Source organism: Piliocolobus tephrosceles, chromosome 5 (genome assembly GCF_002776525.5).
Source record: "Piliocolobus tephrosceles isolate RC106 chromosome 5, ASM277652v3, whole genome shotgun sequence".
NCBI classification, from domain to species: Eukaryota; Metazoa; Chordata; class Mammalia; order Primates; family Cercopithecidae; genus Piliocolobus; species Piliocolobus tephrosceles.
In genome coordinates, this window is record NC_045438.1 from 123,350,627 (window position 1) to 123,370,494 (window position 19,868).

At 40.1% G+C, this 19,868-nt stretch overlaps 1 protein-coding gene across 2 annotated transcripts in view; it reads right to left on the reverse strand.

The window, feature by feature from the left end:
* Positions 1 to 19,868, reverse strand: part of RUNX2 (RUNX family transcription factor 2) — a 128,492-nt gene that overhangs the window by 46,589 nt on the left and 62,035 nt on the right. For both annotated transcript variants that reach the window (XM_023212946.3, XM_023212945.3), the window contains exon 4: positions 12,263 to 12,436. In XM_023212946.3, coding sequence (XP_023068714.1) covers positions 12,263 to 12,436 — 174 coding nt within the window. The remainder of the gene's footprint in view (positions 1 to 12,262; positions 12,437 to 19,868) is intronic.

A 19,868-nucleotide genomic window follows, 5' to 3' on the forward strand; every position in this document is an offset into this window, starting at 1 on the left:
GAAGGAGTGGGTTATCTCTAAGATGTTTTCCAGCTACAAAATGCTATGATGCTAACCACTCAAAAGAGTGAGCTCCCAACCCTCAGTCCTTTCTGGAGACTCTAACTGCATCAGAAATGACTGAAGCCATGCAGAGCTGACTTGGGGTGGCTATGAAAGGTAGCTGACAGTGCAGCACCTGCCATCACAGAGCATCTGGCTCATGTCCACTGAGAAGCCCCAAGAGTAAGGTACGGACCCCCCTTATTGTCCCCACCAAGGGCTTTCTCCAGCTGATCTGGTGGCTCCCAGAATCATCTGGCAGGAGACAGATCCGTGTGACAGAACCTAAAAAAGGAAATCTGAGGGAAAAAAAAGCATCAAACTGGTTAAAACTGGAGGCTACATAGGGTACACCAGGCATGACCATAGGTTAAATTACAACACACACAATGGGAGAAGAGAGAATTAGTAAACTTAGGAGACAATAAGCAGGGAAGAGAATGAAAAATGATATGTATAACCTAAGATATCATATCCTATAATAAAATGTTAAAGAAAAACCAGAAGGAAGTTGCATTGTTAAGACAAGGTGATGAGAAGCGCTCTTAGTTATCACCAACTTTTGCTGGATAGGGATCATAACTGTCTTACAGAAAAGGCTGGGCATTTCTTGTTTAAAAAAAAATCTAATAGAAGAAAAAAGGGGCTATACCACATGTCACACCTGTCCTGGCTCTCAGCCTTGGCATATCCTGAATCTCAATAGTAAAGCCAGAAGGGAGAAGGAAATGACATACAAAAGGGTGGGACAAGAACTTGAAATGTTACTGAGATGTGATGCTGGCAAGGGAGAGTGGCCCTTAGTTCGAATCATAGTATTGAACTGGGTGTGGTAAATTCAGGTTCAAATCAGGCTGATGTCAACATCCAGGGAATCAGATATGGCAGTTGGGGTATTATAGGAGGGCCCAGGCATGGTGATACCTAATGTCACATGGATGATTATATCCATCGTTCTAGTAATTGTCTCCCAGTCATTCATTCATTCATTCAAAAAAAAAAAAAAAACTATCAGGTATCTATCTACTCTGGTATTGTGCTAGGCACTTAGAATATTAATGTTGAATAAAAATAGACCTACTCCCTGGTCCTATGGAGTTTTATGACATAATTCCTGGTCCCATGGAGTTTTACAGTTGGGTAGGAGAGACAGACACTAATCAAATAATCATATAACGATGGTAAATGCTAAAAAAGAGATGTTCATGGTACCATAAAAAGGTACAGTGGGGGAACTCCAACCACATTGAGCATCAGGGAAAGCTTCTCTAAGGTAGTAAATATTAAGCCAAGACATGAGTGACAAGCAGAAGTCTAGAAGATGAGTAGGGGAGGTGAAGAGAGCTTCAGGCCTGTGTCCAGCTCCTGGGAAGAAGGCAGCATCATTTTTTTTTTATGGGCTTGATAGAAGGCCTGTGTTTGGAGCACTGTGAAAAAGGTTCAAAATAGTGTGAGATGAGAATGGAGAGCAGGCAGGGAGGAGCCAGGCTGTGCTGACCCTGCTAGGCCATGCTAGACATTTTAATCTTTATCCTAAGTACAATGGGTCACCTTAGAAGGTGTTTAGGTATAGAATGACATAATCAGACATGCATTTTTAAAATCTTCCTCGGGCAGCATCCTAACAGGAACAGGGCAGAAGTCCGGTCTAGGACCAGGCGTGCAGGAAAGGGTGTGGAGAGAAAACAGCAGCTGGAATGGACACAGGGGTGGAGTCCAGGGGCTGCACTCAGGCTTCGGGCTCTTAGCTGCCTCCACACAACCTCTGATCATGGGGGCGAGGCTCCTGAGATGACCTCAGGCTGGATCAGGATGAGTTCTAGATGGGTAAGGTGAGCCTTGAGTAATAGGCCTGCCTTGGGCCTACAGCTGGGAGTGAACTGAGCCAGCTCCACCTCACACCTTCTAATTCAGGGATAGAGCCTGGGCATCTGTATGTTTAACAAGCTCCCCAGGTGATGTGATTATGTGCCAAATCAAGAACAATGGGCATAATTTTTATTAACGAAATTTAGAAAGGAAAATTACCGAACCCTATTTTGATTTAATCTTCCCTATCAAAAAGGATGATCTTACATAGAAAGAGCAGAACAAACATGCGTAAGAGGAAATTAAGGCCCAAGAGAGGTAAGGAGATAAGGGAGAGCAGTGTGCTGCTTTAGATGAATTCAAGTCTCTGCTCCAAGATAAATGATATCCCCTAACACGGCAAAAATGCAGGTACCTAGTACTCAAGGGGCTGCTTCTTGATGGAGCAGGGTCTAAAGAGTTCTTCCTTAGATTAAAATATGCCTCCCTATAACTCCAATCACTACTAATCTTAGTTTTGCTCTCTGGAATTACTACTCCACATGACAGCTGTTAAATTACTTGAAGATAATGTCTTTAAAGTTGATGACACAAAATACACTAGGTTTTACATTCCCTTATTCCATTTATCTTATTCTGAAAACAGCATTGCTATTGGTAAAATCTAAGTTGCTGAAACTAAGTTGTTTTGGAGCCACTGTTGGTGTTGACTTGCTTGCAGCCCACTAACAACACTTTCAATAGCCAATGTGCAAAGAACTTTCACACTTGATCCCACAGTGACTATCAGAAAGCAGAATGGGTTCACTAAAAAACTGTTTCCTAGAATTACTAAAGCAATAGATTAGAAGGCAGCTCATCTGTCTATTGCATATCTGGACCTCGGCAAGATATATGCCTTATCCCTAAGTAATTTATAGCTAGTTAAAAAGACTGCCAGAAAGTGATCATTAATATATAGATCATGGTCAGTTTAGACAGAGGTATATGGTGGCATAATCCAGGGCACAATAGTCTTATTTCTGTCCAGCATCTTCACCAAAGTCTTGAAGGATTAGAAGTGACCTTCCAAGCTTCAAGATGAGACAAAGTTGTTGTGAGGAATAACCCAACACAACACAAGAAGAATCAGAACTATAAAACAACCCTACAGGATGGAAAGAGGAGGTGAAAGCAACATGATGAAACGAAATAAGAGCAAAAGTACAGTGCTGCATTTTGTCAACTACAAGACAGGATGGGGGAGCCAGATCCAAGAGCAGAGTTTTTCATTGACTGACAGCCACAATGTGATGGGATAACAAAAAGTTAACACAAACTTGGGATATATTAACAGAACATTAGTAGACCCCTACTTGACCTGGTCAGGCATAGCTAGAGGATTGTGTTCTCAAGAGGCAGTGTCAGGCTGGAGCACTGGAGAAGACAGGGCAAGGTGTGGGACCTCCATCGGTCATATGAGGAATGGCTGAAGGATGGCTAAGAGTGCCCATCCACCTTCAACCTCTCCATATGACACTCCTTCTCCTTCCCACCTGAACAAACACTCAGATTTCCCCAGATATTCCCTCTTAACCTTTCCACTCGGCTGATGCTCATTTTCCCAGTCAAAATGGGTCAAATCCTCTTTGGAAGTTCTTTCATCTTTACTATTATCTACCAATCCGCAGGGCATTCCCCCACATGGGAAAGTGGCTCAACATCTTCCTTGTTCCCCTGTCTTGTACTGAGTCCTACCCAGTCCCAGGGACAGACGGCCCACCACAGCCTAGCCCACTCCTAGTCACAAACTGCAACCACTGCGGGAGAGAATCACATAATCGTGCCAATTGGCTCTTCCCATGATCTCTACCCTCACTGGGTCCTCAAAGATGCTCGTCCAAAGTCATTTTCCATTCCCATCATTCACCCTGGCAATAGCTCCAAACATTTCTCATTCTAAATCTTTCCCCCTACACCCTCACCCACTCCCCACCTAAAACTATCTGTCAGGTTTCACCTTCCTAAGACACAGATTTCCAATTTCAGCTCTGAGGATTTCAGAAATCTCCTAGCACCTCAGTTTTCATATTCACTATATGGTTCACAATCTGACTCTTCTGTTAAATCTTGTCTTCTTAAGTCTATTAAAACCAATTGTTTTAAACCATTAAAAAGTAAGTCTTTATTAAAATAAACAAAGCCCTAAAAAGAATCTGATGCCCCTAACTGGGAGTAGTGCCATACAGTTCTTCTATTCCTGGAATACTTTTGCATATAAAATGAAAACACTTTTTAGACTGATCATATCTATAATATATTATTGTTGCTATTAACACTGCATAATCAATGTACACCAATTCTCTGTGTGAAGCCGTGAGTGCATATCCATTATTTAATGTGAAAATACACCACCAGGGCATCTTTGTATAAAGTGCATGCCTAACTTGCCCCTCTGCTGGGTTACCCCTTAAGTTAATATTTCCTTCAACGTTAATCTCCTATTCTGATCCTTTTGCCCACAGTCCATCACAAAAGGTAAAATGGGGCAAAAAAAGGACCCTAAACAACTAATAAAGGGGATATGTATGCATACATGTGCGTATACACATATATGTATATATACTATACATATAAAACTAAAACTAAATATAAAACAAAAAGAGAAAGATGATGTGTTAGAAAAGAACAGGAGAATGAAACTAAGACTTCCTCTGCATGGAGACCTAAAGACAGGCTAGAAACGGAACTGTTTTGGGGAAGAAGGATAAAATGAAGCATTATATAGGAGATGAACTCTTCTTATCACAACTAAATGTTAACTATGCATCTTACATTCCCAGATAGAAGAAAATTACAAAGACAACTTTTTGAAACAAAAAGTTAATTTTTCCAGGAACATCACCCTCTCTATTTTTCTAAAAGCATAATAAAGTCAGATCATCTTCACTTAATAAGGGAATGCCAACAGACAGAAATCCAAACAGAGCACCTTTAAGAAGCTCATCTGTGGATACAGCTAACAGGCTAAGCAACAACATAACGGGTTGACCACCAGCCCTTCCCAGAATCCCAGGCAGCTTCATTCTTTAAAGCCAGCACAGCCTGTATCTAAAGTCTACTCTTCCTCATAAGGCGGCTGCCAGAGCAGAATCAATGTGAAACAGTGTTTACACACAGGATTTGAGCCCTTTTTAAAAATAAGGATTGTGACTAGCAACCTCCTATACAGAGATTCCCTGTTCACACATGTGCAAGGCAGCAGCAAATTTACCCAACTGCCCTACCTGAAAGATCTCAAAGGATGAGGATGGGACAAAACTTCCTAGGAACTTCAGAAATTACAACACTGCACCACCAAAGTAAAAGAAAACCACTTCCAACAATCTGTCTTTGAATGCAGTGACTTCAGTTCCTTGACACAAGTTGCCTACAAGTGAGCAGGACCACACTGGCTGTGAAGCCTGAGAACTCACTAGATTCCCACTCTCCTCCACACCCACACTGATGGTACCCTGCTGTCATTCTTCCTGCTCACCAACAGTCACTGAGCTTCTTAAGGGTCCATTCGCCCTCACACTCACAGTCACCATCACCCCAGGCCCACTTCATCTCCCAACTTGTTTCACATTAAAGAATCATGTGGTCACTCAGCACTTGAACACAAGGGTAACTTAAGACACGTGCAACTCAGCTGCGCTTTCTGATTTCTGAAAGGATTACACTAGTAAATGTTTTGGGACAAGCACAGTGGAATCCCAGGACAACCAAACATATACACAGCCTAATACCAACTGGCCTAATTGGCTGAGGTCCCCTTAATTTTTACAGGAGCGCCGTTTGCTGAGGGAATACAGAATCGGACTTAAGTTAGGTGGAAACCACTTCAGCCACAGTAACTGCTGATAAGATTATTATTAGACAGGATGTCTGGCAAGTGGTTTTTACCTTAAATACCTGCCTTACATAACTGGAATCTAATCATTTAAATGATTATATTGCATTTTAAAGTATAATTCAGATATTCCTAATGCTAACTCCCTTTTATGAAAATATTCTAAGTATCCTAAATCATGTCTAACGGACAGAAGAAAAAGAAATTAGTCCTGCAGGACACATATCACTTAGACGGTTGGCAACAAGCCCAACTTGATAGGGATGAAGGTGACTGCCTGTTAAGAATCCAGAACTCACAGTCAACTGTGAGTTGAATGTGAAATGGCCTCCAGCAAGTCATTTCTCCAAGAATCGATTTCTTCCATCTGTGAAATACACACTTTTAGAATTGTTTTAGGCCTTTGGTTTGTAAATGGTAAAGAACTGCATAAATGAAAGTGACATACAGAAATAGGAGGAAGCTGAGCCACAATAAAGTACATTTCAGCTTCCCAAGAGTACTTGATGGTAAGTACACAGGGCCATGGAGCTATGGAGAACTGCCTTTAATTCCTGTATTTACCACTTACTAGTAGTAAGTGGGACCTTGCGTGAGTTATTCCACCTCTCTGCCCATCGGTTTCCATAATAATGCCACCTATCTCATAGAGCTGTTGTCAGGAATGTATGAGTTAAACTCATTAGAACAATGCCTGACACATGATAAGCATTTAATAAATGGTAACTAACAGTAATTCAATCAAACAGACGCTAGAAAAATATTACGGCTAGGATAATGGTGGGTGCCGCTTCCTGAAGAGGTCAGTGACCCATTTATTCATTGATCACCCAACCAAAAGTCAGGTAGTGAGCAGGTACTATGTAAGACAATGAGGGACACAAAGATGAATAAAACACGGCTGTAGACTTGGAAAAGTTCAAAGTCTGATGGAGGAGACAGACATGTGAACAGTAATCATCAGCACATGGAACAAGATATAATCAAGGGTTGTACAAGGTGGCACGGGAGCCTGACTCGACTCTGCTTGGTAGGTTGGAAGAGGCTTGACAGAGGTGGCAGCATTTGATTTGAGTTTTGAAGAAACAATAAAAATGTGTTTGGAAAACCAGAACAAGGAACAGTGTCTAGGCAAAGAAAAAAGCATGAAATACAATAACGTATTAATTTAAAATTAAAAAAACAACAAGTGAAACTTCAAATGAATTGCTTGTACATTACAAAAGGAGAAAGCCACAATAAATAGCATGATGGAATATCTAGCAGCCTGTGCAGAAGTGTCCAGAATCTCCTCCTGAGTGAAGGGCAAAGAGGGGTCTGAACCAAGGTAAAAAAAATGTCCCATGCACTTCCTTCTAGCATTTACATGCAGGGAAAATCAACTTTCATTGACTGCTTAGAAAAACAACCAAGACTCAAAAGAACCAAGAGCTGCTTTTAAAGGAGAAAGGAAATCACAAAAGGGAACCCTGCAACCTAGCAAGAATCATGAGAAGGGAAGCCCCTTGGGTGTCTGCAAAGGCAGTGTTATGAGCCACTGTAGGAGTGAGAATGTCGAGTCTCTTCTTTCTTAGCATCTTCTTTTCTCCACCCAACTGCTTCTCTGAGCTCCCCAGCCCCACTCCATCTTATCCTCCCTGAGTCTTCCCCACATCAGTAAATGGCACCACCATCCTCCAACTGTCCAGCCCAAAACTCTGAAGTCCTATTTTCCCCTCACCGTCAGCGAGAGTTGTGAGCTCTCTTAAAAAAAAGAGAGTGTTCAGAATCCTTCAGTGTCCTTCCATCTCCATGGCTACCACCATTAACTCCCTCGGGCTACTGCAGCAGCTTCCTGAACATAATTCTGCTTCTTTCTTTAGCCCGTTATGGTCCCTTCAAACAGCCTCCAAACAGGTTTTATTATGCATGTAAATGACATAATGTCATTCCCTTGCTTCACATCCCCCACTACACTGGTACTCCACTTCAGTCAGAAACCCAAGCGACTATTGTGGCCCCCAAAACTCCCCATAATCTAGGCTTTGCATGAGTTTCCTACTGCCTGAAATGTCATTCCTCACAGATCTTCAAAGCTTTTCAAAGGAGCTTTTCTCAACTTTCCAATCAAAATTAGTTCCTTCCTTCCCCAAGTTGTTATCTATCAATTATCCTATTTCATTTTCTCACAGCATTTATTATTATCAGAGATTATCATGTACATACGCTTATTTACCTATTTATTGACTATATCTGACACTAAAATATAAGCTCTTTGTGAGCAGAAGCTGCAGTTCTCTCACTCACTTGCATCAATGCCCGGCAGATAACAAGCACTCGTGAAGTATTTTTTGAACGAGTGAATAACAGAATAGCAGCGCATCACCCACCCTAAAAGTGAGATGAATGTCCCAATCTACCAAACCAAAGGGCCTGGATCAGCATTATGTTTTAGGTGTAGCGGACCCATCTAGAGGATAATGAGTTTAAAGATATCTTAAGCAGTATCTCCCAACATCGTACCCTGACTCTACCGCTATCGCCACTTTCTGAATCAAAAGAAGCGAACATTTGTGACAGACTAGGAGTTTCCTGGCACCTAGAGACAAGCAGCAGATGTCTGAATGATAAGAAGAGGTCTAGAGGAAGCAACTTCCCCAGGAAGCTGTGGGGAGGCCCTGGGCCTTCAGCTGAACATCAGCCATTAAAGACTTCCACAAAGTATCACCATCAGACAGGCACTGCAAAGACACCAGGGAGGCAATACAGAATCAGACTGAAGTTAGGTGGAAACCACTTCAGTTAGGTTCTAGCCACCACATGGCTAGAACTTTTGGCCCTAGGAATTGCAAGAGACACTGGAAAAGGTTAACTATGAAACACTAAATGCTTATGACTTCCTCGATTTATGGTTGCTAATTTCATTTCACTCTTCTGGGAGTTTAAAGGCATCTTCTGCCTTTTATGTTGGCAAGTGGGAGAACTAGAGGGGACTATATAGCCATGATCATTATCTACAGTTTTGGGGTAAGAGCTTGAGATATCAAGAGTAGCAAGCCAATCACAGAGAAGTAACTGGGCCCTTCCTGTTACAAATCTCTTGTCCAAAGTATTACACGAACTAAAATGCAGATATGGCATATTGCAAAGAAGTTACAAAATCCATTACAGGCAAGAATTTAAATTTAGTCATGCAATTACATTAACCCTAAACTGGAATAAAACCGAATGGTTTAACTATGTAAATGTTTTATTGAAATGTGATTTAAGCTGCTGCCCATCACTGGGGAACAATGACATCCTGGGACAGGAAATTAGAAGAGTTAATGCTACCAAGACAGATATGATATCCTCTCAACCCTGACTGCACTGATTTCTTCTCACCTGAACTTTCAATAATTCACATTTAATGAGACACTGCCACTGGGCTAGCCACAAAAGAAAATAAATCCCTGTAATAAATCCCTCAAAGAATGTACAATCTAGCAGGGTCGAAAAGGTGAATATACAGTGTCCTTAAAAGAAGGCAATCTTAACTAAAGCTTAGAGGATGGATACACTGCCTTTGGATGAAGGTTCCAGAACTCTTTCCTGAAGAAGATAACATAGTAGCCTTGGAGGATGGGTGGAATCTTGTCAGCAGACAGAGACTACTGTAGATGCATGGCTGAGTAAAGGGGTACAGAGAGAAGCACGTGTACTCAGGAATGGTATTACAGTTGGGGCACAGGATGTGGTATGCCAGGGCTAGGGAGGATAACTATCTCTTCAACTATAACTAAGAAGAGTGCTTTTCTTCTCTCTTCATATTACCTAATACCAAGTTTGCTACATGGGGTAGGTCCCAAATAATACTTATTGAATAAACAGAGAAGTCAATCCAGAGATTTAAAAGTTAAATCTATTCAATTCATTTTCACGTTGCTGCTGCCCCAGATGTTCCTGGGCTTTCCTTTAAAAACTGGGTCACAGTAGAACACTGCATCTCCTTGGTTATGGACAGATACGGGAGTTCTCTCACTCACAATATGGGAACATTTAAAGAAAGCTCACATGGCCAAGAGTGGTTGGGGTGACAAGTATGTATGTGGACATCTGGAAATTTGGAAAGTTTGAGAAAAGTTGTTGGGTCCAATACCTAGTGGATGTTGAAAAAAAAAGAAGACTGGTCTATAAATCAATTCTATTACTACTATAATCCCAAAATGAAGAGCACTAATACTCATAAAAATTCCAAGAAGCTATCAGTACCTAGAAATTAACTTGTTTTATATTTTCATTCTCAGAAATATATCCAGTGAATGTATTCCCTGGCCTGCCAGTAACTTGCTGTGCAACTGCAGACAAGAAGCTTAACTTCCTGAGCCTCCCAACAGGGAGGGTGAAGAGAAGCTGACAACTGGAGGAGGGCCAGGCCTGTGGAGGTGGCCACACTCCCAATCTGCTCAGATGCATTTGTGGCGCAGGCAAGCCCCACACCTCCTCTGAGCCTCACTCTCTGCATGCATATCTGCTAGGTGGGGATGCCGCTAAAACACAGATCCTCTTCACAATTTTTCCAGCCATTTGTTTCACGGTATCTAAGGTACCTTTAGGTTCTAAAATGTCCTCTGGACCTATTTTATGATCTCATCTTTAGATTTAAGGACAAAGCCTTGAGAGAAACATCTTCTTAAGTGAATCTAGCAACATGCAGGCTCCAAAAGCCATTTCTAAAGCATTAGTCATTAACAGCATAAATAGCAGACAAATAATGATTAGAATACAGAGGTTAAACATTTAAAAAGCCAGTGGTTGCCAAGTCATAGAACATATTTTATATATATTTTTATTAGTCATCATAAATCCATTACAAATCATATATAAACATATATATGTGTATATATATATATCCACATTTGCTTCTACAAACATACACACACACACACACACACACACACACACAGTCTAAGGATTACTATAAAGACAAAAGGAAAGCTATTATATGCCTTAATGAATAATCTAAAGTCTACTACTTTATTTTTTTACATATGTTTAGGTGGTATAAGCATGGATTTCTTATATGCATCTAGTGCATTGAGGTGAAGTCTGGGCTTTTAGTGAACCCATAACCCAAACAGCGATCATTATATCCAATGGGTCATTTTTCAACCCTCACCCCACCTCCCACTCTCCCACCTTTTATAGTCTCCAAGTCCACTACTTTAAATGCAGTAGCACCCACAGCTACAAGCTTCAAATTCACAAGTTAGTGTGAATTTTACTCTTGTGTTTTTATCAAAGACATATGTCTAGTGAACACATTGACTTTCCAATCCCACATATCAATGTTTAAAGTTCTATATAGTCTAAAACATGGCCATTCTTCAAAGGACAATAATGTTCTTAATGCAGATATCTGGTTATCTTTAGTGTTGAGATGTTTGATTTTTATAATTCTATATTATTTTTTAAAATATACACTCATGCAAACTCATACATTCAGACTAAAATACATATACTCACAGAAAGTGAAACCTACTCTAAGTAACTATCCAAGAATACATTTACATAATATGGGCAGGACAGAAGAAGAGATAGGTCATTCCTTTTATAAACAATTATGTTTTGAGACCATTAAGAACATTCGAGCCTAACCGCTATAAACAAAAATCCAACCATAAAAAAGATCCATGTTGAGAGCTTATTACACATTTTGTTTTGACTTACTTTCCCTCTATTCTAGTCCATCTCTACCAATGATAGCAACTAGATGACATGTAAACTTCCTTTCAGCTCTCAATACTTTTATCTGCAAATTAAAGATTTATAATAATTAATACACTGTCTTGTCATCACAACCTAAAAATTTTCAAACTAGTCTTTAAATAAATCTGTGTCTGCACAAGTGGGGCAAAAAGAAAAGAGTTGGGGATCTTAATGCACCAAATGTGAATGATTAGTCTGTAATGTAACGCCGATGTTAATTTCTCAGAAGAAAGGTAAAGTAAGTAGCTGACTAGAATTTATAAAGAGAAATGTCGAATGGGGAACCAGAGCTAAATGTAAATCAGAGTGAATTCTGTGTGCCCGATGAGTCACTCGTTGACCTTGCCTTATAACTACCAATCAAGGCTTCCTGTTTGCCCTGGGCAATTTTTAAGCAGACTTAATGAAACAGTTACACATGCAAGAAATGTAAGCTCAAATCTGAGATGGTAACACTAATTTTCTAATAGTAAGGGTGTGATGTTATCCCCTGCACCACCTGGATACAATATAGAAATGTATAATAAACATTCTCCCAAAGTGCATTATTACCATTCCACCCGGGTGTAGACTGAGATTGCTGCAGAGTAGAGCATTAGTAGAAATATCCCCCAAAATGTTATCCCCAAGTTATTGAATGTTATAATTTTTTTAATAAAAAAGAAGAAATCAGTGTCTTCAAGTCTTGATTCTTTAATAATAAGCCGCTTCACAGCTCCAGGAGTTTTGAAGTGAACACATCTCCTCTGGTAGCCCCTCACCCCCAGCCTGCCAGCGTCTATGCAAGTGAAACCTATGAGTCTGTCTTACCTGTAATCTGACTCTGTCCTTGTGGATTAAAAGGACTTGGTGCAGAGTTCAGGGAGGGCCGTGGGTTCTGAGGCGGGACACCTACTCTCATACTGGGATGAGGAATGCGCCCTAAATCACTGAGGCGGTCAGAGAACAAACTAGGTTTAGAGTCATCAAGCTTCTGTCTGTGCCCTGGAAATAGCAAATCATAAAATAAAAGCATATTAATTAGCTGAACAATTGATCATGCTAAATAGATATGTGAACATACAAACTGGGAGTTTAAGCCAAGGAATTATCAATATTAATATTTATAATGACGTGTCTACATAATGCCTTCCATTTCAAATTGCTTTATGAGCGGTATCTAGTGGCCAGCATTCCTAGCTGTGTTTTATAAATGGAGAGCTGAGGTCTCAGAGGGCAACTTGGAGTCAAGCATCAGTAGAGAGGCCGGACACTAGGCGCCTTCTCTGGTCTTCTCAGTGAGGAAAAAAAAAAAAACAGGAGAGGTGTGTATTGGGGGTGTTTGCTTGTTTCATGATGGAGGAAATCCCCTCTGAAAGTTCAGAGAGTCCATGCTTGTTAGCCACAATGTCACAAAGCTGGAGCAGAGACACAGACAAACACATTTGTCAAAGGGAAATTTCCACGAAGACCATGGTGACTTTTCTTTAACGTTACAGCTACTCTTTACTAAGACTCTTCTCTGGAAAATTAAAACTCAAACCTAAACCCCTCTAAGAAATGAAAAAACAGAAATGTAAGCAGGGAAACTCAAATTCTCAAGAGGAATCTGGATATTTTGTGATATGCCAAAGCTGGAAAGTGTATAATAAACTCTGTTAAATCAGAGAGAATGCTTTTTTATTTTAAATCCACTACTGTGGTTTTGGAAAAGAAGCTGAAATATACTCTTTAAGTATACATGTGACTGTGACAATTCATTATCTGGGGGGGAAAAAAACCTTTCTATCTCTCTTCCAGTTTATTCAAGTCTAAAACCTAAGGAAATTCTGAGTATTAGAGAAATACACAAAATTAAAATAAACCAAGGTATTAAGACTTCTTAAAAATCATCAAATCATTCTTAACAAAAGACATACTAGTGTCTTGGTGCAAGTATAACACAAAAGCATCTGAATATGGGCGTGCCATAGTAGAGTAAATCTATAGGGTGGTGCTATTGGGAACAGATGCAATGCCTAATAGAGAAACAGAAATGGACTGTGGATTCCTTCCTCCAGATTCTGTGCCAGTGAGGCCCTAGGGTGCTGCCCCAACATTTTAGTATAACTATTAAGTGACTGAAGCTGATTCGAGGAAGAGCCGCCAAGATGATGATGGGATTAAGAGTTTGCCCCTTGAAGAGAAACTAAGGGAATTAGAATGGTATCCATAAAAGGAAAAAACCATGAAGAAGGTTTATGACAAGCCTTCAAGCATGGGAGTTTTTCACTATTCTACGGGTAACGCAAACGTCTTAGCTTCCACTTAATACAGAACAAGAGGAATGTATCAGGATAGGGTTAAATTGAATATTAGAATTTCCCAACTATAAGCTGTCTTCGTAAGACAAATTCCTTATTTTATTTGCCCCAAAATGTATTTTCCTGTCTCCTTTTTCATTGCCTACCCAGCCCAAAGAAAACAGATAGGAAGCCAAGGCTTGGTAATATGAGTGTAGCTGTCTCCACGGCCAAACGTGTTCCAACTAGACCCATTAACTGAAATGCACCCACCACCCTATTTCCTGCCAGTGCAAGATTTTGGGCATCTGCTATAACAGACGGACTAGACCTAGGAGAAAAATGAACAGGAAAAATTAGAGAAATTCATTGTCAACGGTTGTTTTCCCCACCATCACTGTTTTGTATACAGATTACAAATAGATTTTAGATCCCTAGAGGACTTTTAGAGATGACCCAAAACAGCTCCTAGACCCTGGCAAGTAAAGTGTTCACCTATGAAGTGACTGAGTTGTGCAGAGGTAGAATAACTAGCTTATGGTCCTCGGCTGCCGACTAGCTCAGCCTCAATGAGGATATAGCCCTGGTCCGAGGTGACTGAGCTTTCCATTCATCATGTGGCACCATCAATGCTGGTATTCTAGCTTTCTCTTCCCTTCCTCTTCCAGCTGCCATGGAGGACTGAAAATATCCAGATCATATAGAGTGAGACACCTAAGAACTAAGCCCAGTGAGGTGCCAAGGCTGGCTTTCAACATAAGCAGAAGTAGCAACAAGGATTCAATTACAAAGTTAATAATTCACCCATTACCCTAAACAAACGGCTGTAGCCTAACTCACCAAACTTCCAACAGTACATCTTGTTGGGTCTAACTAGTTTCACAATTAGGGAATTATATAGTACTTGTCACAGATCCATGGAGTCTGTGCCTCACACTCACACACACACACAGACACACACATACACACACATAGTATTGGTGTGGTGTTGATACAGCTGTAAACATTAACAAGAAAGCTTACGGAATTGTCCCTGGAAGTGATTTTTCTTAATAGGCCATATTTTTGGAATGGCAGGTTCCCTGAGGGCTGAGGGGAGGGCTACATGATCTTGCATGGTTCCTTTATACACTAAGACTTTACATAGGCTATGGGTCACAAGAAAATTTAATAAGCTTTGCCTCTGCTTTCTATAGCCTTTTCATTAGGTTTTCCTAGAGGCTGCATGAGATGTGAGCTCAGACTGTACATGTACGAGTACATTTTTACTTTCTCTTAGCCCAGTGCTTTCAGGAGTAAGAAGAAGTTGCAGGCAAAAATAAAGGACTTAGGCTAGGACTGGTAAGTGTGAAAAATTTTAAAGCAGGTGAAATTTTAAAACCCTCAATGACCTTTTGGAAATTATCTTCAAAGAGTGCTTCCAAGTATCTACAGGCACCCTAGAATAATTCAGGAAACATTTATCTGCAGATGCACACACATAAAAACGTATGCATTTTTCTTTGTAGATATCTGCCCCTTCACAGCCACCACTGCAACCACAACAAAATGTACTCTTCATAATGTATGAAGTACATTGAAGAACAAAGTACATTGAAGAGCAAAAGCCAAACACGTTCTTCACATTTCAACTATGACAAATACCTGTTACCACTAAACCACATCAGGGTAACACTCGAATGATGGGCTGAAAGAGGGTGTACTTAAATCTCCAGCACCCAATTCCTTCAGAAATCAAGAACATAGAAGACCAAGGACACACTGACTAAGTCAAGGACAGGGTATTATGTCATAGAGCAGTGAGGACTAAACCTCATCTAAAGGGCCAACGAGTAGATCTTCCAAGCAGGAGAAGGGTATGAAGAATGGAAAATTCCTGTATTATACTTGAAACTCTATGTAAAAATGCTCAGTCCTGGATCCCTACTCTAGCTGAACTTTCTCCCAGAATCCTTCCATCCTTGCTGAATAAGAAAATTCCCTAGGGAGTTTTGAAACATACGGATGTCCAGGCCCCATATCATATCAATTAAATCAGAATTTCTGATAGTGGTACCCAGGGAAAAGGTCTCTTTTTTTCAAGAGTTCACCACATGATCCAATGTGCAGCCAGGATTGAGAACCACTGCCCAAGGTGATCTCAATCTCATGCACTAAATACCACCTATTTATACCAATGACTCCCCCTTTTCTGGGTTGAGCCCTGACCTCTGTCTTGAGTTCCAGCTTTGTGTGTTCCACTGCCTACTTGACATCTTCCCTGGGATGTTCCAAAGGCATCTTAAATGCAGTATATTCAAAACAGAATTTTTTTATTCTTCCCTACAAAAAAAAATCCTATTTCTCTCTAATAGTCCCCCATCTCAGTAAATGGCACTAGCCACTCAGTTTCCTAAGCCAAAAGCCTAGACATTTTCCTTGATTTCTCCTTATCTCTCTCTCTCTCCACATTCAATCCATTACCGAGCCCTGTCATTTCTATCTCAACGCTATATCTCAAATCAATTCAGTTCTCTCCATTTCTACTGACATAACCTTGACCTAAGACTGTAGCATTTCTCTCTGGGCAGCTGAAAATTTGTCTCCTTTTCAGTTTCCCATTTCAAGAGCTTTCCATATTCCTGAAGTGCTCCTCCCTGATTCCTTGTAGGGCCCACTCTCTCTTACCCGTTAGACCTCAGAAGGAACACCACCTCCTATGAGAGGCCTTGTCTGTCTTCCATAACCAAAATAGGTTCCCACCCTCTGGAGCACACCCTCTCTTTATTTTCTTTATGGCAGTCACCACAATCTATAATTATCTTGTGTATTTATTTTTGTCTCTCCTGTAAGACTGTAAGTCTCATGAGAATGAGCCCTCTGTCTTGTTTACAGCTGTAAACTCATGACCTAGTTCAGTGCCTGCTACACAGTGGGTGCTCAGTAAATATTTATGCAATAAGTGAATGAATGAATATTCTCCTCTTTTAGATAAATTCCTTGAGTGAAAGAAAATTTTCTGGTCCAGGATATCATATTATATATATCATATTCTTTCCCCAAAAATGTTCTTCTTGTTTGACAATCTAGTGAATCTAGTGGGCAAAACCTTTCTCTAGAGACAAGCCCTTATTCGTGCTTCCTACAAAATTTTACTGAAGGACGTTCGTTTAAGTGAAAACTTGCTTTCTTTCTGGAAAATCCTATTTGCTTTCACTGTAAATCTTAAGCATTGTTGAAAGTCACTGGGAATCAGAGAGATGAAAAGGGCTATAGAAATCATTTAGACTCTAAAGTGTAGAGTAACATGTTCTTTTATGGATGAGGACCCAGAGTGGGGACGTGCCTTACCCAAAGTCATGTAGTTAGTGGCAGGACCAGATTCAGTTTTCCTGATTGCTAGTCCGGGGCTGTTTTCTCTCCCATTGCCAACCAGCTTATTTCAGCTCATAATAGTTCAGCAGCAGTCATTCAGGGGAAATCATGATCAAAAATCAATTTAAAATTAAAAACAAATAAGTGGTTTCCAGAAAAGATTTCTTTCAAAAAGTTGAGTGTGTTTACTTGAATATGACTTTTGTTGCAATAAATTCAGGGGCACAAGAAGAAAGCACAATCAAAAGGTCACAGCATTCACACATCCTTAGAGCAAAGACAAATGAGAAACAGTTAAGTCCCTAAGCCACAGTCTAGCGAATCACCCCATTGTGCCCTACCCATAATGAAAGTTAGTAACACTACCATTATAACTTCTGCTTTCAAAAATCACACATCTGAAACTGGCACACGAAGACTCTGAAAATGTGGTCTGTGCACTACGAAAGTAAACTTGACTCTGTGTGATGTGACGCATTTTGCCCATTTTTATGAAAGTTGATTGAGAAACATTTAACAACTTCGGAGAGCCACATGGCTCCCCAGCCAGAAACTTACATTCTGTGTACTATATCCACAACCTGATGCACTGCACCAGTCAGCGCACCCTGAAGAACGTCAAAATGCACTTACAAAAAACAAAACAAGGCACCTTTCATGAAGAGTGTGCCATGGGATGCCCAGTCTACCCTAACATGGCACAGCAGAGTCATTCCGCTGATCACTAGGGCACGATGTTTGGAAGCTCATCTTTTTGGAGTAGTATTTTCACTTGATTTTAAAAATTCCTTACATATCTACTTGTATCCTAAGTATCATGAAAACATAATTTTTAAATAAAATAAAGTTTAAAAGAAGATCTGTAATAGAGTATCAATAAGGAATCAGTACCATGTCCATATTTGGGTCAGTTAGTGCAACTAATGTGTACTGGTTATCTACTACACGCAAGCCTCACTAGGTATTGTGAGGAAGGGATAGAAAAATATATAAAACAATATCCTTGCCCTCAAAGAGTTCACAGTCTAGTGGGGAAGAAAGCAATTAAATATAACTGAAGAAAGACTGTGGGGAGGGCAATCACTAAAATGCCATGATTGCGGATCAGTTGAGAAAATCTGAATATGAACTATTTTTACATATTAAGAAAATGGTACTTCCTGTGATTATGTAGAAAAATGTCCTTCTTATTTAGAAGGGTTAACATATATTTAGGGATTAAATATCCTGACATCCAGTATTTGCTTTAAAATATTTGGGCAAAATAGTAGGTGAGGAAATACGCCAAAAAATAAATAAAAGGTGATGGGTAGATAGGATTATATTCAATATAATCTCTATTTTTATGTTTGGAATTTTTCGTAACAAAAAATTTTAAAAGTATTTAAGTATTATAGGAAGTACAGGGGAACAATTTATTTTGACTAAGGGGAAAGAGAAAACCGTCACTGACAAGATCATGATGCTGTCCTTGAAGGCTGAGTAGGATTTTGATAAGCAGAGAAGAAACAAGGAAAGTTAGCTGGAAGAAAAAGGATGAAAACCTGACAATAAATATCTTGTGAGACAAGATGATGCTAAATATATATATATATACACACATATACATACACACACAAACATGCACACACATATATATACATATCTATATGTGTATGTGATATCAGTCTAAACAGATACACACCATTCTTCAAACCACTTTATACCTCTAGTCTTACTACTATGCATTAATTCTTTTAAGCTATGCAGTACCTGTGGGAATCTGCCCTTTAAAGACAGTTCTAGGCTGGGCGCAGTGGCTCACACCTGTAATCCCAACACTTTGGGAGGCCGAGGCGAGTGGATCACCTGAGGTCAGGAGTTCAAGATCAGCCTGACCAACGTGGAGAAACCCCATCTCTACTAAAAATACGAAATTAGCCAGCCATGATGGCACATGCCTGTAATCCCAGCTACTAGGGAGGCTGAGGCAGGAGAATCGCTTGAACCCGGGAGGTAGATGTTGCGGTGAGCCGAGATGGCGCCATTACACTCCAGCCCGGGCAACAAGAGCGAAAACTCCGTCTCAAAAAAAAAAAAAAAAAAAAAAAAGAAAGAAAGGAAAAAGATACCTCTCTTGATGAATAAAACCACACTTTGGCAGTCCAGAAGCCTCATCCACCATGCATTCAGACTTCACTGGAAGAGAGGAGTGACTGGGGAGACATGAGCTAATTTTGCTGTCACCAAGTATACGATTGAATAAAGTCTGGTCCAATACTCTAGGGCTCAAGCCACAGGATATAACAGTTTCAGAATGTTGTGACAATGATCCCTGGAGTATAAAGGAAGAGAGGAGAGGACTTGTATCAGAATTACTATTTCTCAGAGAAAATTGGTTATATGTCCACAGAGCTGCTATTCCACAGCAGTTTTGGAAAAAATAATGAGATCCTTCACTTCTAATCTATCCTAAAAGTGCTACATGAAGCAGTGGGTTCAGGTTGACTAATTTTAAAGTCATGATTGCATTCCACATGTAATTGCTGCATTTCTACTGCTAAGGATGAGCTTTACTGTATCTTAGGGAGTTCAGTCGATGGTTTTCAGCAAAAGCAATAGCACAAAGAAGATTACACAGATTCAAGTACGTTCTTAGGGAAGCCACGCAAAGTTCTCATCCACATACTTTATTGTAACTATTGAGGCTTTAGATTAAAAAACTTTGATTTTCTGCATTCCTACATACATGTAAAAATGAAGATACTATGGAGAAAAGTGAAAGTCTGCTCCTCTGTTTACTTTCAGATGACTACATTTCA